The sequence below is a fragment of the Cydia strobilella genome, chromosome 18, assembly GCF_947568885.1.
Source record: "Cydia strobilella chromosome 18, ilCydStro3.1, whole genome shotgun sequence".
Classification (NCBI taxonomy): domain Eukaryota; kingdom Metazoa; phylum Arthropoda; class Insecta; order Lepidoptera; family Tortricidae; genus Cydia; species Cydia strobilella.
This window is the reverse complement of record NC_086058.1, coordinates 3,462,469-3,482,116: the sequence shown is the minus strand read 5'-3', so window position 1 is coordinate 3,482,116 and position 19,648 is coordinate 3,462,469. Positions and strand designations below refer to the sequence as shown.

The 19,648-nt window shown below is 39.3% G+C and overlaps 3 protein-coding genes across 3 annotated transcripts; 2 read left to right on the top strand and 1 right to left on the bottom strand.

The window, feature by feature from the left end:
* Positions 1-54: 54 nt before the first annotated feature.
* On the top strand, positions 55-6,454 carry LOC134749743 (serine--tRNA ligase, cytoplasmic). Its single transcript, XM_063684767.1, has 8 exons — positions 55-445; positions 1,771-1,987; positions 2,495-2,655; positions 3,266-3,447; positions 4,324-4,414; positions 4,984-5,240; positions 5,719-5,845; positions 6,232-6,454. The coding sequence occupies exons 1-8, from the start codon at positions 125-127 to the stop codon at positions 6,355-6,357; spliced, it is 1,482 nt and encodes a 493-aa protein (XP_063540837.1). The 5' UTR covers positions 55-124; the 3' UTR covers positions 6,358-6,454.
* Positions 6,455-7,261: 807 nt separating this feature from the next.
* LOC134749422 (tumor susceptibility gene 101 protein) lies at positions 7,262-11,635 on the bottom strand. Its single transcript, XM_063684346.1, has one exon. The coding sequence runs from the start codon at positions 11,489-11,491 to the stop codon at positions 10,271-10,273; it is 1,221 nt and encodes a 406-aa protein (XP_063540416.1). The 5' UTR covers positions 11,492-11,635; the 3' UTR covers positions 7,262-10,270.
* A 626-nt stretch (positions 11,636-12,261) lies between these two features.
* Positions 12,262-15,845, top strand: LOC134749695 (large ribosomal subunit protein uL11). Its single transcript, XM_063684714.1, has 4 exons — positions 12,262-12,422; positions 12,502-12,575; positions 13,888-14,068; positions 15,626-15,845. The coding sequence occupies exons 1-4, from the start codon at positions 12,386-12,388 to the stop codon at positions 15,826-15,828; spliced, it is 495 nt and encodes a 164-aa protein (XP_063540784.1). The 5' UTR covers positions 12,262-12,385; the 3' UTR covers positions 15,829-15,845.
* Positions 15,846-19,648: the final 3,803 nt, after the last annotated feature.

Genomic DNA, 19,648 nt, shown 5'->3' with positions numbered 1-19,648 from the left:
GGTCTTCTGAACGTGCCTTTCACTTTTCGCAGTTTTTTTTTCACTGCACTGCAGTATCGTCAGCAGTCGCGTGGAGCTGTTGCTAAAGTTTTAGTTAACTTGCCTGCCACGTCTTAGCTGCACGATGGTTCTCGATCTAGACTTATTCCGTGCTGACAAAGACGGCGACCCAGGCAAGATCCGTGAGAACCAACGCAAGCGGTTCAAAGATGTCGCTTTGGTGGAAACTGTTGTTGAACAAGACACACTTTGGAGACGATTGCGCCATGATGCTGACAACTTAAATAAGCTGAAGAATGTCTGCAGCAAAGAGATCGGGCTGAAGATGAAGGCCAAGGAGGCCGCGGGGCCGGAGGATCAGGAAGTGCCGGCGGAAATCGCTGATAACCTCACAAATCTTGTTGGTGATCAGCTCAAACCTCTTACTGTGAATCAAATCAAAAAGGTACCGCATTGCATCATTTTGTTTCTTCTTTATTATTAATTTGCATGTTATATACAATTTTTATATTTATAAAGTAATGATATGACTCACATTTTCTTAAACATATGTTTCTACATAGAGAAATACAGTTGCATCATTCATGTGTAATTAAAATGTATTGTCTGTAACTCTACAATATTGTTTTACTTTGAATATGTACTCGTGTAGTAAAAAAAAGTAAATATATATATATATATATATATATATTTATAGTCTGATTTTGCTTTTCTAATATCTATTGTTTAGAATTTTGATTGTTTAGAAAAGAATCAATTATGCATGACATTATAAAATACTTTTACACACTTTAAACTTAATATTTAAGAATTTTGCAATGCCCTGGCAGGGTATCATATATGTACCTCCTACTTTGCAAATACCACCTGTGTATTGTAATGTACCTGATTATGCAAATAAATGAAATGAAATATGGTTAGCATATTTTGCCAGCTGTTTCAGTTTCTAGAAACTATATAATTTTTTTGTGAAAGCTTATGTTTAATCTTCATGTTATTTATTTAAATAATATAAGAACAAAAAAATTACATATAACAGTACCTTCATAACTCCTTTTGTTGCATATAGAAGTTTCATTTCAGTTGTAAATAAATGTTTATTATAAAACATTTTACTAGTTTTAAACTTTTAACTTATTCTGTAATTTTTTTTCACTAAATACATAAATGAGAAATAAGATCTTCTAAAACTAATAGATGAATATTTACCCCTGAAAAAATATCTTGATTGGCCCAAATTAAACAAACCGGCCAAGTGCGAGTCGGATTCGCGCACGAAGGGTTCCATACCATTATGCAAAAAACAGCAAAAAAATAACGTTTATGGGAGCCCTACTTAAATATTTATTTTATTCTGTTTGTAGTATTTGTTGTTATAGCGGCAACAGAAATACATAATCTGTGAAAATTTCAACTGTCTAGCTATCACGGTTCATGAGATACAGCCTGGTGACAGACGGACAGACAGACAGCGGAGTCTTAGTAATAGGGTCCCGTTTTTACCCTTTGGGTATGAAACCATAAAAAAACAATCATTAGCCGGGTCCACACAGAGCGAGCATACGCTCGAGGCAATTTCCTGGTGACAAAACGACCAGTGTGAGGTGCCTCGGCAGAGGCGGCGTGCGCGAGGCACGTCTAAAACTGTCGATACATCACGGCACATCTGCACTGGCCGTTTTGTGCACGAGAAAATTGCCTCGCACTGTGTGAACCCGGCTATTGAAGCTATGTTTTTACAACAACTAACTATTCATCAATCCAATACAGGTCAGAGTTCTAATAGACGAAGCAATCACAAAGAATGAGCAGAACCTCTTAACGGCAGAGAAAACTCGCTCAGCAGCGTTACGGGAAGTCGGAAATCACCTGCATGAGTCAGTGCCAGTGGATGATGATGAGGATCACAATAAGGTGGAGAGAACACATGGAGACTGCACTGTGCGGACCAAGTACTCACATGTGGATCTTATCTGCATGATTGATGGTAAGTTTTTAAAAAGCTTCTAAAATATGTCCATTTTTTTAGGCGCATATGTTCATTTCATCAGGAAGATTACGGAGATTTTACCTGTTATACCATAATTTTTCCTGCCAGGCTAGCACATGATTGGCGCGAGAGTATCTCGCCGCGACATAGACTACCCATCCCCCTTTAATTCATACAGTTAGTAAAAGACGGGTAGTCTAACTCGCGGTGGGATACTGTCGCGTCAATCATGTGCTAGCCTGGCAGGAAAAATTATGGTATAACAGGCTACTGATAGATAATAGCCATCTTATGTAAAGAATCCTTTGGCTTCTGATAAATCTGTGGAACTGTTACAGCAAGCATGTCACATTTGAGGTTAAATGTGAGTGCCTCAATATTTTTACCGATTAGGCAGAAATAATAGTAGCCTTAAACTTTCATAAAAAGCATGTTTCTCAAATTTATATCTTATTAAGACATTGCAATAAGTGGCAAAAAAGTTGATTGATTTATGATTTTCAGGTATGGATGGCGACCGTGGCACAGCAGTTGCCGGCGGGCGCGGGTACTACCTGAAGGGCCCCGCCGTGTTTCTAGAACAGGCTCTAGTCCAACTCTCTCTACGTATGCTGCTGGCTAAGGGCTACACCCCGCTCTACACTCCTTTCTTCATGAGAAAAGAGGTACAATAAATAAATAGTAGTAGCTCTGCGAGCTGTAGCGTGGCTGTAGGCCGTAGCCCTCGTGCAAAGGTTAGAAAATGTAAAATTTAAAAAATATTTACTTTGTTGGGTATTGGGTATCATTACCACAGCAAACTCGAAATAGTTTTAAATGCCATAGAACCTACTGGCACTTGAGTCCTTTATTCCAATTCGCTATTTTGAATATTATCCAAAACCGAAATGATTGAAAACTCTTAACTTTCGGTATAAAGGGTCTCTGTTGGTACAGTGGTTGGGCCGTGTCGTACGGCTGCGATCGTGGCCGAAAATGGTCTCGCCGGAAGATCAGCGCTGACTTTCGGGTCAGTATTATGCTGAGGCGAGACCATTTCGTGGTAAACTTTAACTCTTACCTATTTTATGAACGCTTGTAGTTTTAGTTATAATTTTGTATGTAATTTTAGTGATTTAGAATAAAACATTTGGTTCTTGATTATTTATTCTGTGCTTAGACGCCATGACGTGTTCCCTATTAAAATCTTTTGAATTTCTATAAATCTTTAGAACATTAGCATTTGCCATTATTTTTCTAAAATCAATAGGTACTTAAATAAAACTATATTTTCAGGTTATGCAAGAAGTGGCCCAACTCGCCCAATTCGACGAGGAACTTTACAAGGTGATCGGCAAAGGCTCAGAAAATAAGGGGGATTCCGCTGTCGAAGAGAAATACCTTATTGCTACCTCGGAGCAGCCCATAGCAGCTTACCATAGGGATGAGTGGCTGCCTGAAGCTTCCCTGCCTATCAGGTATGTACTTAGAAAATATGACTATGTGATCACCAAAGTCGTTGACATACCTCAAAAATTGCCAGACTTATGTGGTAGTAAACATGCATGGTAGTAGTAGTGATCACTTTAATGTACACAACGCAGGTTTACAATAAATGCATGCATAGTAGTGGTACGAACTAAAAATGGGACGCATGGGACCATAAGTTGAAAGGATCCCCGGCAAGCTCGGTTCTCCATACAAACGTAGTTACGCTCTCATTTTAAAACGAGTAGCTATTTTGCTCTGAAACTTGCAATAGGATAAGGTATATCTATGTCTGTAATAAGTAGTTTCTTTAGCTTCAGAATGCCATAGTTAAAAAAATACAGCGAATTGCTCAAAATGTAAATGAATTTAAAAACAAGTTAGACAAGCATACATCTACATCTACCATCTAATGATAACTGTCAATGATAACTGGATACAGGCTATATCAGTTGTCACAACTGCCTGCCTGCTTACTGAATAATAATAATAATTCAAGTTTTTCATACAAAACTTGTTTTTGCTTCGTTTGTTTTATAAACTGGAGCTATATAAACTAATTACAGACCCAGATATACCTCATGTCATTGTATGTGAAAAGTTTCATTACAATTCAACACGTAGTTTTAAAATGAGAACTCCATTTGTATGGGAAGGTGAAATTCGGCCGAGCTTGCCGGGGACTTAAAGGACAACCGCGTACCGGAAGGCCTGCAACAAGATACGACAGTGGCCGAGATTACAGAAACTGATGAAGTGATGAGTGAACAGCACATTAGCAGGAGTTGTGGATAAGTCTCCTAGGGTGAATTGTCCAGCAGTTAGTATTTTTTAGCTGATATGATGATCTTGGTCTTAATTTCCAGATATGCTGGTCTGTCGACGTGTTTCCGGCAAGAAGTCGGTTCTCACGGACGCGACACACGCGGTATATTCAGGGTGCATCAGTTTGAAAAGGTGATTTTTAATTTAGCAAGAAACCTATAATAATATTTAATCTAATATCCTTTTGTCTTTTGTCTTATTTCTGCTTGTCCTAATAATAAGGGTCATCGGCAATTGCCATTTACGTATTAGTGCTCTGATTGTCAAACATAATAGGTTAATCATGGGGTTCAGCGCTTACCTAAGTCCGGCGGGGATCCATAGATGAATTTTAGTTTTAGCCTGGTTCATTAAGCTGTTATTGAACTAACACAAATTTTTTAGGCAATCGTTATTAATCCTCCACTAGCGACCCGCCCCGGCTTCGCACGGGTAGTTCAACTAATTTACACAAAACCTTTACAAATTATACATATAAACCTTCGTCTTGAATCACTCTATCTATTAAAAAAAACCGCATCAAAATCCGTTACGTAGTTTTAAAAATCTAAGCATACATAGGGACAGACAACGGAAAGCGACTTTGTTTTATACTATGTAGTGATGATTACAGAGGTTTCAGAGGAAAATAGTTGATGGTCGTCTAGAAGATCATTTTTTTTGTAATTTTCAAGTCACCCAAGACAATTTCATATTTCTAGGTAGAACAATTCGTCTTAACCTCTCCCCACGACAACGCCTCCTGGCTCATGATGGACGAAATGATCAACAACGCGGAAGAATTCTGCAAGGTCCTAGGCATCCCGTACCGCGTGGTCAACATAGTATCAGGGGCTCTCAACCACGCCGCGGCCAAGAAGCTGGACCTGGAGGCGTGGTTCCCGGGCTCCGGGGCCTACAGGGAGCTGGTGTCGTGCAGCAACTGTCTGGAGTACCAGGCCCGGAGGCTGCTCGTCAGGTGAGGATATGAGGACAAGCTGGACCTGGAGGCGTGGTTCCCGGGCTCCGGGGCCTACAGGGAGCTGGTGTCGTGCAGCAACTGTCTGGAGTACCAGGCCCGGAGGCTGCTCGTCAGGTGAGGATGTAAGGTCAAGGTTTGGGGGCAATCTACGGAGTATCAGACCAGAAGTCTGCAGATCAAGACCCAGACAAGTTCATTTTGCGTCTGCTGCCAGAAGACTTGAAAGAAGAAAATAATTCTACTTGAAAAGGATTCAGAGACAGTGATTCCATGTGTTTGAGGATGTCTGAATTTAATAGAATCTTCTATGCGCCCATTTAACCCCATCAAAATCTGACCTCTTGCATTAAAGTGAGTGTGTGACACCAGATCACAAATATTTATTCTCCTTGATCCATTCCACCTCGTCAGAAATCCATCCATCTTGCGATTTCCGCTTAAAGTAGACTAACTTAATAAATTTGTTTTTTATCAGATACGGGCAGACTAAGAAGATGAACGCAGCCACAGAATACGTGCACATGCTCAACGCTACCATGTGTGCCACCACCAGGGTCATCTGCGCAGTGCTTGAAGTCAACCAGACTGAGGAGGGCATCAAGGTAACTGTCGTAGTAAAAGAAACATGAAACGGTTCTTTGACAAGCAAGAATGTTGGGTTTTCAGATTTACAATGCTCAAGTAGCTATTCTACAGTGGGGTATTTTCATTTTAAAAAAAAACATAGAAAGATAGAAGCTCTGTTAGCTGAGCGGTAAGTCGTGTGGCTTCCAAACCGCCGTTCCAAACCGATGATGGGTATTTATCAGTTGCGTGTCGGTGTAGGAAAACACCGCGAAGCGAGTGCGTCGCCAAGGGGGTGCAGGTGGGAAGGGTCTGGGGAAGGCAGCTGCCCCTCCCTAGAGATTAAAAGTTGGAAAAACTTGCATACATCTGCGACGAAATTCTAAAGGGTATGTGTCATTAATGTCTTCTTTTTTGACAACAGGTACCCGAAGCCCTAAAACCCTGGATGCCGGAGCAGTACCAAGACCTGATCCCGTTCGTGAAGCCCGCGCCCATTGACCTGGAAGCCGCAGCAGCCGCCAAGAAGAAGGAAGGCAAGAAGAAGTAGCCTTCGCTGCGAAGATGTTGACAAGGCTTAAGGCATTTGTTTATTTTTATGCGAAGCATTTAAATATTTTTTATTATTATTAAATTATTTAAATGAAGTCTTTTGTTTACTTACGTGAAAGACCAACCTACTGCCTTCTCGCGATTAGACACTTCTTTTGTGCAGGAGCTCAAAGAATATTATCACTATAAGTACTATAATAACACTCATACCACAGATTTACCTACTGGTATCTGGCAAAAAAAGAGTAGAAATTAAAAAGTGGCACACTGTAGTTTCGTCCCTTTCAAATCGATCTAAGAAAAGCGGGACGACACTACAGTGTTGCCACTTTTTAATTTCTACTCTTTTTGCCAGACTATATGGCCCAATATAAGATTTAAAATGTCCCATAGTCACCATACTAACAGCTTACACTCTTTGACTAATCGGTGGACGTTATGCTTTTGCAAATAAGGTTGACAGTTAAAACTTAAAAGTATGGTCGGTCGCCAACGATATGCTACAGATGGCCAAATATTGATATGCTAAGTTCACAATCTTATTAATTACGATTATCGTATATCGGTTTTTCTATGGTAACAAAGGTGTTTTATTTTTATCTATGTGATGCTGACTCTATATAGGCGACCTTTTACTTGCACAAAATTACACTATGGTATGGTATTATCCTGACCTTTACCATCGTATTTTACGTAACCGCACGAACGTGTTATGCTGTTCCAGTCATTCTGAGTACAAAAAGTACTGAGGCTGACTGAAGTAGCACGACAAATACGAACGTTTCCGAGAAAATACGATGGCAAAGGTTTTCCAGGTTTTCCTGTTTTTTTTTTTACCACGATTGGAGGAATTTCGGATTATTAGATTACTCTTAAACTATTTTAATATGAATAAAACACCATTTGAATATAATTTCAATATTTATTGTGACAATTGCAGCCCGTTGGCTAAACACCCTAGCCTAGGCAATGCAAAACTTACATAAATCGACATACAAAAATCATTAACAGTAACCTCTGAGACCTTTCCATGGCTAGTTATATGTAGGTACCTATATTATAATATGTATAACTGTACAAAGGAACAATTCAATTCAATTAAATCCTCAAACTAAAAAAATAACTCAAAAATATATTTGCTTTTGTGAAGCAACGAATAAAACATGCAGTGCGCAAATTTAGAGCTCATTTTTAAATGTTAAACTTTTTGGGCCTAAGTCACCTGAAAATATTTAAATACATAATTATGTGACTTGATTTAAACATGGCCAAAGATGTGATGTGTCGATTGTATGAGATGAGTCAAATCTATGACAAATTCGTGCTTCGAATTATGCTGATGTAGATGGCGCTTTACGGATTGTAGATTATGCGGTAGCACTGGTTGTCGAAAGTTGTTCTTGTGGTCGTTAGATGAGTACAAAATTTGGCGCAGTCTTGTATATACTATGTCTATGGGCGCAGTACAGCAGTCAAACATGGTGCAGAGTTAGCCACCCAACTTTCAAAGTTAGATAGTAGACTATATGGTCTAACTAAAGTAACTAATGATAAAGCGCTCTGTTCAAAGAGATTATGTCCAAATTTAATTAATTTCACAATTTTGCATCGAAACTATACTAACACGAGGTGTATCTTCGAAGTTTAAAAAGTTGGGTAATTACGAAATTCACTCCTAGTGCCATTATTTTAGAGTCGATTTTCAAATACCCGAATACACCGTAGCTCATTTAAAAAAGCGTAACAACTATACTATACTTAACGAAATTACTCAATAAATATGATTATGTTTATATTTTATAATACGTCAACAAAAGCATAACATTAACTTTTTACAATCGTGGTTTTGGAGCATTCACCAAAATATTTAGATCAGTACAGTTTCACTCAATATTATTTTTAATCGCTTACCGTACTGATCTAAATATTTTGAAATATGTCTCACGATAGTTTAATTTCGATCATTCACCAAAAATTTAATTTTGTGGTACACATCTACCAAACATAACTTAGTGTAATGTGGTACAACATTGCTTCTAACAAACTGTGATACTGTTAGTTGTCTCCTGGCAGATCGGACACAAAACAACAAGGAAAACTACTAGTTTACTTAATAAAATCCTCCTTGTAATCATATTATGATGGATTTCTTTTACTGTCAAATGGCACTCAATATATGTATTAAACTTAAATAGTATTCACCTAGTTTTCAAGCGCCAGTAGAGATACTACACCGACTGATCAACGTCACCCGGCGCGCCGCGGCGGTTTACAATGAAACTTTCCATACAATAAAATTTTGCAAACTCTTTAGATGACAAAAAATTTGGTGCAATTGACCCTAAAATGTGGAAGTCTCGCTGGTAAATGTAAACAGTAGCCTTACCACGACTGCCTTAGCACTTACTTTCTATACATCTCGCTCGCACTACTATGCGAGTATGAACGAGATGCATAGAAAGTAAGTTCTTATGTTCAATACGCTAAATCTAATAGTTACGTATCTGGTATGTAGCGTTTAAATTACCCATAGATTGAACAGAAGAATCAAGTGAACATGTGAACTGTAGGATTTTCACATTAAGAAGATCATATGTGATATTTCCTATAAAAAGGGACCTTATTGTCGATGGCACTTACGCCATTATAAACGATGCTTCGATATAAATATATCGCGACGATGTGCGGCGTAAGCGCCATCGACAATAAGGTCCCTTTTCATAGAACATGCCCCATATTTATAAGTAGATTCTTTTTAGATTGTACTTATCCATAGTATGAGTCATTTATTGCAAAACTTATAACATTAATTTCCTCATTTTAGCCAATAGGAGAACTATCTAAGAACCACACAACTTTTGTAATTTGTAGTTAGGTGCTGAGTAGCAAATATGCAAGGTCACATGGCAATTGGAGTACCTAGTACCTTGTCAGAAGCCTACTTGATAAAAGCGTATCACAATACAAATAAATATGATTACATAAGAGATTGTAATAGTGAAATTGACAGTACAGACTCATCTATTTTAAAAATAAAAAGGAAAATTACACATGTTCCAAAGGTTATATGGTTGAAAATTCCTTGGCTTAGCAATTTTTTGATTTGTAGTTATCAAAACATAACTTCATAGAAAATTCCTCGAGAGAAAATTGACTGATGACTCATCAATTATTGAGGAAATGATACATGCTTGCACTGTTAAAATATCTTGGTCTGCTGTAATCTTATACTACATACAAATAAGGTATTTTTTAAAAGTCTAAAGACAATAAAAACATATTGGTTATATATTTTAACTACAATAAAAAACTAGGTAATAATAGCTAGATATATATACTCTTATCTCAGTGGCAAAAATAAATGAAGCTAAAATGGTAAATCATTAATGTTATTTGTTATACTTGTTGATAGCACAAAACAAAAGTGTAAAACCTAAGTCTATGGTTTTTTCCAATTGTATTTGTACATAAAATCAAAAATAATTTAGTCTCAGTAATTTAACATCGATAGTCCATGTGAGCTGAATATGATATTTTCTTATAATAATTCATTTAAATGTACCATTTACCCACACGAGTCTATTTATTGATGCCACAGAGATAAGGCCTAAGTAATAGCAAAACATTAAATGGATACATGTTCAAGATTTTTTCCTTCAACTTTACAAACTAAGATCATTGCTTTTTTTTTATTGATGACAGTGGGACTGATTATAGAAACTATGCTTGCAAATTGAAAAAGCAGTCTCTTTAAACAATCATAACAACCCAAAGTCCATGCACTCTCATAGAAAATAACAGTTTTCTCAAATATATTACATATAAATTTTGACCTCAATATTTGAGAATGCATTTTGACCAGAGTATTGAAGGTTTTCATGAAGAAATCACAACATTGCCAAGCCAATTCATTAACAAGCCAGTTGGGCTTTTTGTCTGCACTTGTGCATTAAAGCTCTCAAAGTAAACTGACGCCTTGCCAGAGCCCGCACTTGCTTCAAATAAGTGTCCAAGTCAATGACCTCCTTACGTAATGCTTCTCCCATGTAGTACATAGCGTCTTCTAAAGTTGCTTCCTCAGCAAAAGCATTTAAGAGCTGATTATATAAAGGAGCGGTGGTCACCACTGCCTCGTCCACATCTACTCCTTCTTGCTCTGCTAATCTCTCAACAGCTGCCTGTAGTTCTTTCTCTTTCTCTTGTAAAATAACTACATTCTTGTCCAGTTCCGAGCGTTCCCTCTGCAGTCTACTTAAGATATCCTCCAGCCTTGATTTCCCTTCTTGAAGCTCCTGTTGAGTCCGCCTGAGTGTCTCCAGCTCTGCTTGTGACTGCTGGGATTGCTCCTTGAGTCTTCTCCTTAGTTTATCTTCAACAGCAGATAGTAAGGATGCTTTTATGTGTTCTTCCGTTATTGTTCCACTGTTAGTGTCTGGTCCAGTCTGATAGGCAGCCTGTTGTGGGGGGTAGGGGGTGCTCCCTGGCATTGGAGGGTATGGCAATCCATTAGTAGCAGCTGAGCCTGCACCAGGGTATGGCGAACCATATCCAGGATAGGGCACATTGGATGTAGTTGGATATGGTGTTGGTTGTGGTGGATAGCCTGTCTGTGGTGTAACTTGAGGATAGCCAGCACCTGGATAGGGCTGAGGCATGAACGAATTGACCGGATACGGAGGCCTGGCTGCCTCACTGCGTGGTTTAGAGTACACTGGAGGCAACTCCCCAAAAGCAGCTATCATGGCTAAAACAAGGTTCAATAAAGTTGATTTCTGTGGGTTCCATTCATGTAAAAATGGCAGATAGACCTTCCCGTTACTGTCCACGTATTTGGAGACCTTGATAGACATGTCGGGCGTCGGTTTAACGAAACACAGAGGTACATTAGTTGGATGAGTGTCCATTAGCCAAATACATACTGGAATGTTGTAATAGGCTCCTTTGTAGTGTACTGGAACAGTCCCTTCTAAGTTAAGCAGATCCTTCCTAGTTCCATTGTTGAAAACAAAGGCCTCCAAACGATAAGTGAGACTTCTGTGTGCTTGTATCAAATTAATTACCTCACGAGCTGTGTAATCGCGATGCTGGTACTTGGATAGGTATTGTTTCAAAATAGCTTCGTCATTAGCCATGATTATGTGCTTTATAGTTTAACTGCACTGTGAATTCAATGAATTACTTCTATTACAATGCAATTACGCTAAATAAATGCAATCACTTCACAAAATACATCAGTCAATAAAGATTTGTGATGAAATTTGTCATCGAATTCGATTGTGGGGTTACCAGAAGAAACAAACAGCAAACAGTAGTGGAAGATTTTGACATAAGGGCATAAACTCACTGAACTGACTAATCCATAATCTATTGCCAAGTTACCACTACGCTACTATAGTTGGTCAAACCAAATTGTCAGTAAATAAGAACAAAAAAACTATATTCATCCTTTTCTTTTGAGTGCTAGTACTAGTGTAAGACAAAGATATTATGATTCTCTCTATCTATGTTTGAAATGAGAGACCTTTAGACTACACGGCGCGAAACCGCGAACGCGAGTGTGTAGTCGATTTCGCTAATTACGAACTAGACTCCATACTCGCGTTCGCGGCTTCGCGCCGCGATTCGCGCATGAGTGTGGAGGGCCCTGTATAGTTTGTCAAGCAAATCCTGTCAGTAGAAAAAAAGGGCAAATTTTAAAAATTTAGGCGCGAAGGGTTTTCCGTTTTCGTCTGTTATCGTCCCATAGAAAATTTCAATTTCGCGCCTTATTCTACTGTCAAGATTTGCTTGACCAACTATATAAGTTTGATAATGAATGGCATCCTTTTAAAAAGTGTTGCCCTATTACATATGAATATTTTCTACTGTGCCACTGGCAACAAATTGCGGCTGTCATCTGTCATTCTGAAAAGTGTTCTTTTTCGGCGAACTCCCGGAACGTCCGTGGCGCTCGCCTTTTTAAATCCAGCTAAATCAGCTTGGAATTTAGTTTATTTCCTAAGATATTAATATAATATCGCAGCAACATGCCGCCTAAGTTTGATCCTAATGAAGTTAAAATCGGTAAGAAGCCATCCAATACAAAAAGTTAGAATGTACATGGTGAAGTGTTTTCTACAAGTTCGGTGTCTGATTTTTGCAGTTAACTTGAGATGTGTTGGAGGAGAAGTTGGTGCCACATCGTCTTTGGCTCCTAAGATCGGTCCCCTCGGTCTGGTGAGTATAAAAACTCAGTTTCATGTAGCTTAACCTCATCCCGCTTAACCTCTAAACTTCGGCGTGGCAGTCTAAAACATTTGCTACAGTTCCTGGATATTTCTAAGGAACTGTTGCTAACGATACTCTTTAGTGAGTTTTCGTTTACAGAGGTAATTAGGATCTATTCCTTTTTTGAAGTTTAAATCATATTTTAAAGGTCTAATTGCCTCTGCAAGATGATTGAATGATCCTGGGGGGTGCCTCCCTACCAGGCGCGTCCTTCCGGTTGGCGGATGGAAGGAACCCGTGACTCAGGATCCGTTCCCTGTCGCGGCTACTCCGAATGGCCAATAAGGAGTCGCGGACCAGGCATGACTGCCACGCCTTGTACTGAGGGAAGAGTATGTAAGTGACGCCAGTTCCCTTGCCACAGCTTTTAAGACCTTGGAAATGTCTAATACTAATGGAATAATCTACCAAAAATATTTTCATTAGATATACTTTAAACACTCTGGCTAGGGAACATTAACCTCTTAACTGCCACAACAATTTTAACTAGCTCTCAGGGCTTGCCGCAAACATCTAAAATCTAAATTTCGTTATGCCTCTATCACACTTTCATTATTAAAACAAAAGAGGCTGATAATGAGATTTTATTGTTGGCGGTAGAATGATCAGAATGAATAAAAGTGAATTTTAAACTCATTTTCATATTATATAGTAGTTGTTGGCAGTCAAAAGGTTAAAACTAATATCATCATTTCATGGTTTGTGATGTTATTTTAGCAGCCAACCAATCGGCTGCTTACATGTGTAACCCGGGATCCACTTAAAACTAAAGATTCCTAACTCCTATTTTTTGCATGAGGATTGGTGAGTTACATATACATACATATTTCATAATTATTGTTAAAGGCGGGAAATAAATTATTTGGCCAACTAATGAAATGTTAATTTCTAAAAAAAAAATGGTGTACCCCTAAAAGGTAGACAATCTTTCTGTTGGTATTCATTAAAACTCTAAAAGTAAACTAGTTTAATGTATTTTTTCTCTAGAAAAGCAGTAATAATGTAACCACCAAAGTAACTCAAAATTTCTAAGATACCAGTATTACCACCAAGACAGCTTGTTAACCTATTCTTTTGCCACAGTCCCCCAAAAAGGTAGACAATCTTTCTGTTGGTTTTCATTAAAACTCTAAAAGTAAACTAGTTTAATGTATTTTTTCTCTAGAAAAGCAGTAATAATGTAACCACCAAAGTAACTCAAAATTTCTAAGATACCAGTATTACCACCAAGACAGCTTGTTAACCTATTCTTTTGCCACAGTCCCCCAAAAAGGTTGGTGACGATATCGCCAAGGCCACCAGCGACTGGAAGGGTCTGAAGATCACTGTCCAGTTGACGGTGCAGAACAGACAGGCCCAGATCTCCGTGGTGCCGTCCGCTGCTGCCCTCATCATCAGAGCTCTGAAAGAGCCGCCCCGTGACCGCAAGAAGCAAAAGAACAGTGAGTGCAGAACAATCTAATTTTGAAAACAAATTCTTACTCGATGCAATTAGTCCAATGTTTTGAGGTCAACATTTTTATGGGCCAAAAGCACCACAGTATCTAGGCTAAATATTTGTGTCGAAGTCTAGTCAAGGAAGAGATTTGCTTGTATCTTTTGGCCAGGATTACACTTGTAAGTTTTACTTACGTAAGTAGGGACAAAGCTATTTGCTAGAATGAGATAACGATATTTATATCTCATTCTGTAGTATAGCTGTGTCCCTACTTACGTAAGTAAAACTTACAAGTGTAATCCTGGCCTTATATGAATAACTTGTCAAAGTGTCCTTATGGCAAGTGACAAAGTGGAACGTTTTGCTTGGAAACAACACATTTTGCTTATTTAGTGTAAAGCATAAGTAAACATTTTTTTTTAATTAAAATGGAAATGGATTGGGCACACGATTCATAGCCGGAAAGACAAATGGTCCAAAGATATCACTGTCTGGTACCCCCGTGATAGGAAAAGGAGAAAAGGAAGACAAAAGAAAAGATGGGAGGACGAAATTAGAGGAATAGCTGGACCATTATGGAGAAGGAAAGCCATGAACAGGGAGTTATGGCAAATTCTAGGGGAGGCCTTTGCCAAAGGGCAGACTGACAATGAAAACGTCCCGGATGTCAGAAACACAAATTAGAATAAGTGAAATATATATATAAAGATGTTTTTTTATTGTTAAAAATAAGTCAGTAATAAAGGCTTTATTTATAAGTAAACATATTCATCAATTTCATCATCTACTTAAGTGAAATCCGACTTTTACCAGAGCAAAAAGTGACTAGCCTACGACTATTTTATCTTAGTGTAGATATTGGTTGACCATGTGAATAAAAGAGGTAATGACTAATGAATCGTCGAACCTTTTAATAAAATTTAAAAAATCCAGTTACCAAAAAATTGCTTGTTGCTGATCTCTGCCACTGAAAGACTAGGCTGGTTTTGTAGCGCACTGACACCCGTCGACTTCATTCTAATAAGCTCCCTGTTCATGATTATGCGGCTTGCCTGCGCCGACGTTCAGCGTGATACTTAAACCGGCTATAAGCCAGGTATACACTAGAGCCAAAATGTCATGACTTGTCGCCAGCGACGCAAGCGACGTTGTCATACTTCATTCGACATGTGGCAGCAAGGGCCTGACACTCTTTGATAGAGAAAGATAGTCTTATTTCGATTCCTATATGAGGAAAGAGAAAATAGGGCCATGCTTTGTCCTTATCACCGACCGGGTTTTTGTTCATGGTCGGGTTATGGCAGCATAGGTAGGCGATGGCGAAATACAGAAATTTATAAGAGTGAAAGAGAAAAAGGATTATACTGCCATACATTAAACCTGTCAATACATGAATATGTCTTTCTCTTACCCCTGGTCGCTCGGTTTCATGTCTATAACTACTATACTATGTCTATAGTCTGGCAGCATCGCGGACACCATGTTGCTAGTGTATGCCATAAGTCGTGTCATCAGGCGAAGTTTCCGACCATCTTACTAATAACCGCTTTCTCAATTCCAGTCAAGCACAGCGGCAACATCTCCCTGGAGGATGTGATCAGCATCGCCAAGACCATGCGTCCCCGCTCCATGGCCCGCGAGCTGTCGGGCTCGGTGAAGGAGATCCTCGGCACCGCGCAGTCCGTCGGCTGCACGGTGGAGGGCCGCGCGCCGCACGACCTCATCACGGACATCAACACGGGCGCGCTCACCATCGACGAATAGATGAACGATCTAATTTATATCTTGTTTTATTTTATTGTTAAAATCCCAATTAGGTAGGTAGGTGTATTGAGTACAGGGCCGGATAGAGCGAGTGGAGCGGCCGCTCTAGGTGCCGGATGGCAAGGGGGGCGCCAAAATGGCAAATTTGAAAAAAAAAAGTTTTAAAAGACGCGAGTGTACGCGGGCCCAAAATACGGTTCGTTTTGCTTTTGGGTAAAAAGCTTCAACGAAGGGCGCCAAAACCCGATTTCGCTCTACCCTGATCAAGGACTCGGGCCGGCACTGATTGAGTATTCCAATTTGCCCCGCCATACATACATCAGGCGTGGACAGATGGGAATGATTCATATGAATTCATCTATTCCCATCTGTGACCGGTCGGGCAAATGGAAATACACCATTACATTACTTAGATATGCTTGATTTAGTTAAGTTTTAAGCTGCGTTTCAACCAAAGCTTTGTGAGTCGCGAGCGCGGAGCTTTTTAAGGTGACGTTCGGATTCCGACCGCAGCTGCACTACTGCCGCAGTATTGCAGGGCGACATTACTGCCGCAAGTGTCAAAAATCCGGGCAGCTACATCGTTTGACATTGTAGCAGTATTGTCGCACTGCAATGCTGCTGCAGTCGACTGCATTACTGCAGGAAATGACAATTTATCAAAAATTGACGTTTCCCGCAGTAAAGTCGCGCTGCAATACTGCTGCAAATGTCAACAACGATATTGCTGCCCTGATTTTTAACATCTGCGGTCTGAATCCGAGTCTCCTTTAATGTTTTCTGCTCGCGTCCGTGCCGGCCAAAGAGTATATAACCTCACTCCTCGCTGACATCCTTCACTTGTTTTGTACGAGTAATGTATAGTTGGTCAAGCAAATCTTTCCAGTAGAAAAAGGCGGCAAATTTGAAAAATGTAGGCGCGAAGGGATATCGTCCCATAGAAAATTTGAATTTCGCGCCTTTTTCTACTGACAACATTTGCTTGACTAACTATACATACAAAAACCTCGCTCCGCTTAGATTGGTGGAAACGCAGCGTTAGGTGAGCATGTCAACAGCAAAGTAGCTGAAAGAACGCGGACCGATAGTAGATTGTGTCACAAGGGAGCAAAATGACATTTACGGCCAGGGCGTACATAGAATCCCGAGCGTAGTGAGGTACCAAGTGTTAACGCCCAAGATGGAAATAATTTTGCTACCATGTGACACATATTGTAGGCCTAGCCATAGACATAGTATAGTAGTTATAGACATGAAACCGAGCGACCAGGGGTAAAAGAAATACATATTCATGTATTGACAGGTTAATGTATGGCAGCATAATCCTTTTACTCTTATAAATTTCGGTATTTCGCCATCGCCTCCTACCTATGCTGCCATAACCCGACCATGAAAAAAAACCCGATCGGTGATAAGGACAAACCATGGCACTATTTTCTCTTTCCTCTTATAGGAATCGCAATAAGACTATCTTTCTCTATCAAAGAGTGTCAGGCCCTTGAGGCCTAGCACAGGAGTGGCGCGACAGTATCTCGCCTGCGAGATAGACTACCTACCCGTCTTTTTCTCACTGAATTTTTTAAAGAGGGATGGGTTATACTGTAGAGATATTGTCGCGCCACTCCTGTGCTAGGCCTACTGCTTTTCACATCACCTATGAGGAAAAAAATAATAGTGTCCTAGAACAGAAAAGTGGCACTTTGATCCCATGTAGCAAGTGGTTGAAACCAAATTCTGGATGACCTTTAAACGCCCTTGGTAGACAGGCGTGCTCTGCCAACCAATGGCAGAAGCAGTGGTTTAAAATCGTCTTGCAGAAACTGTGGTTGTCTGGCACATGCTTAAGATGTACTGCAATGTCAAAGTTGAAGAAATATCATTTGCACCGATGAATGTTATCGCCATGGGCGTAGGCACGGTGGGGCAGTTGCCCTACCCAGTTCTTGGACCCGAAGCTAAGAATTTTAGGCAAAATTAATGAAATGACAAAAATAAATATGAAATTACATTTGTGTAATTTAAAAATTGCCGCGCGAAACAATGCAGTGGGTATCGAAAAAGCCTGAACCTAGTCCTATAGTTTTAGTTATACTTTTGTATGTAATTTTAGTTTTAAGTTTATCACGAATAAAACATTTGATTCTTGAACCCTCGCAGGTTATTATTAAAATAGTGGTGGAGGGAGTAGGCTCACTCGCCAGAAAAAATTGGATAAAATGGATCCACTCGAAATCACTGACTATTCTACTAGCTTAATTTTTTGGTATTAGGACACGTAAGTGACGCTACACACGAGCGCTTTTTCAACGCGCGTTAAAAAAGCGCTTGAATCTGCCTGCAAGCAGGGGGGTGTCACTGCGCAGTTTAGGTATATTTGGCCGGCGCACCGCCCGGGCAGGTGTATGGCAATGGCAGTGGGCTGCCGCTCGGCTCGCACGATAGTCGTGTGACGTGGCGCTCGCGCAAAATTGAAAATACGCAATGGCTTCGAAACCTAAATCGCGATCTAATCTGTATAAAAGATAATGTTCTGTTTACGGATGTCTGAATAAACGGAAGAGCAAGGAAGCAGTTTTTTTTTATTAAATTCCGGACTATATTGACAGACATATTTTCAAAGGAATAAGTACTTCTGTGGTATACCTACTTCCGTGAGAATCAGACATACTCATCTACTCGAAGGTTAGCTGGAAGAGATCCCTTATAGGAATAAGTTCGCCTTTGTACTTCCATTACTGTAATTTATTTCTGTAAACCTGTGTTGTGTACAATAAAGTGATTACTACTACTACTACATACTAATCTCCGGCTAAAAATTTTATGTTTACAGAATCAACGTTTCTAATTCCTACATATTTATCTTAAAAATAATAAATCAGTAGGTATAGGTACAAAAACTTGTCATGTGACAACCCCGTGCCGACACTCGCAGCTCGGTCATAAAACTGCGGCGCGCAAAGAAGATTCACAATTCGTGCGCGGTTATAAGTTTCAATTTTGCTTGCAGGCGGCGAGTGTAGGTATAATTTTATACCTAAATCTGGCTTTTGTGAAGGAGTGAATTTTTTTCTGTACGGTAGTACTATTAGTTATTCTGTGCTGCAAGCTAAATTTACCTATGTCTGACGTACCTAATTTTCTAATGCTAATTTTAATTTTGAATTTTAGAAATGTCCAAATTAAAATGTTATTAAGTAATACTAACTCATTTTAGTTGTAGTATTTTAGTTTTTTAGTATTTAGTATTAATAATTTTAGTTTTAATTTTTAGTTAAGAACTTACTAACAATGCTATGGACCTATGAGTTGTCTGAAAATAAACGCATTTTATTTATTTATTATTTAAATTCGATTTAAAGACCAAGGCTTAAAGTTGAAAATCCAACAACGCTTGATAAAAACCGCTACCGCCATCTTGTGAATAAATACGCATGTTTCCATTTGTGTCATACAAACGCGCGTTCAAAAAAGCGCTCGTGAGTATGAAGCCTAATAATGAAAATTTTCATTTACTGAAGAAAATTTGTAAAGCCCGCTCCAGACTACGCAGGGCGGAGCCGCGAACGCGAGTGTGGAGTCGATTTCGCTCGCGTTCGCGACTTCGCGCCGCGATTCGCGCACGAGTGTGGAGGGCCCTTAAAGTTAATTGTTATAGTTGGTCAACCCAAATTGTCAGTAAAGAAGAACAAAAAAAAAACTATACTCATCCTTTTCTTTTGGGTGCTAGTACCAGTGTAAGACAAGTGTATGATTCTCTCTGTCTATGTTTGAAATGAGACAGTCCTTTGACTAAACAATATTATTCTTATTTTGTAGGTTA

Bases quoted from the DNA above. Each gene is read 5' to 3' on its own strand.
- LOC134749422 (XM_063684346.1), bottom strand. From the start codon at position 11,491: ATGGCTAATGACGAAGCTATTTTGAAACAATACCTATCCAAGTACCAG.
- LOC134749743 (XM_063684767.1), top strand. From the start codon at position 125: ATGGTTCTCGATCTAGACTTATTCCGTGCTGACAAAGACGGCGACCCA. The intron at 2,656-3,265 runs GTACAATAAATA...CTATATTTTCAG, and splicing joins CTTTCTTCATGAGAAAAGAG to GTTATGCAAGAAGTGGCCCA. The intron at 4,415-4,983 runs GTGATTTTTAAT...TCATATTTCTAG, and splicing joins GGGTGCATCAGTTTGAAAAG to GTAGAACAATTCGTCTTAAC.
- LOC134749695 (XM_063684714.1), top strand. From the start codon at position 12,386: ATGCCGCCTAAGTTTGATCCTAATGAAGTTAAAATCG. The intron at 12,423-12,501 runs GTAAGAAGCCAT...TGATTTTTGCAG, and splicing joins TCCTAATGAAGTTAAAATCG to TTAACTTGAGATGTGTTGGA. The intron at 12,576-13,887 runs GTGAGTATAAAA...CTTTTGCCACAG, and splicing joins AGATCGGTCCCCTCGGTCTG to TCCCCCAAAAAGGTTGGTGA.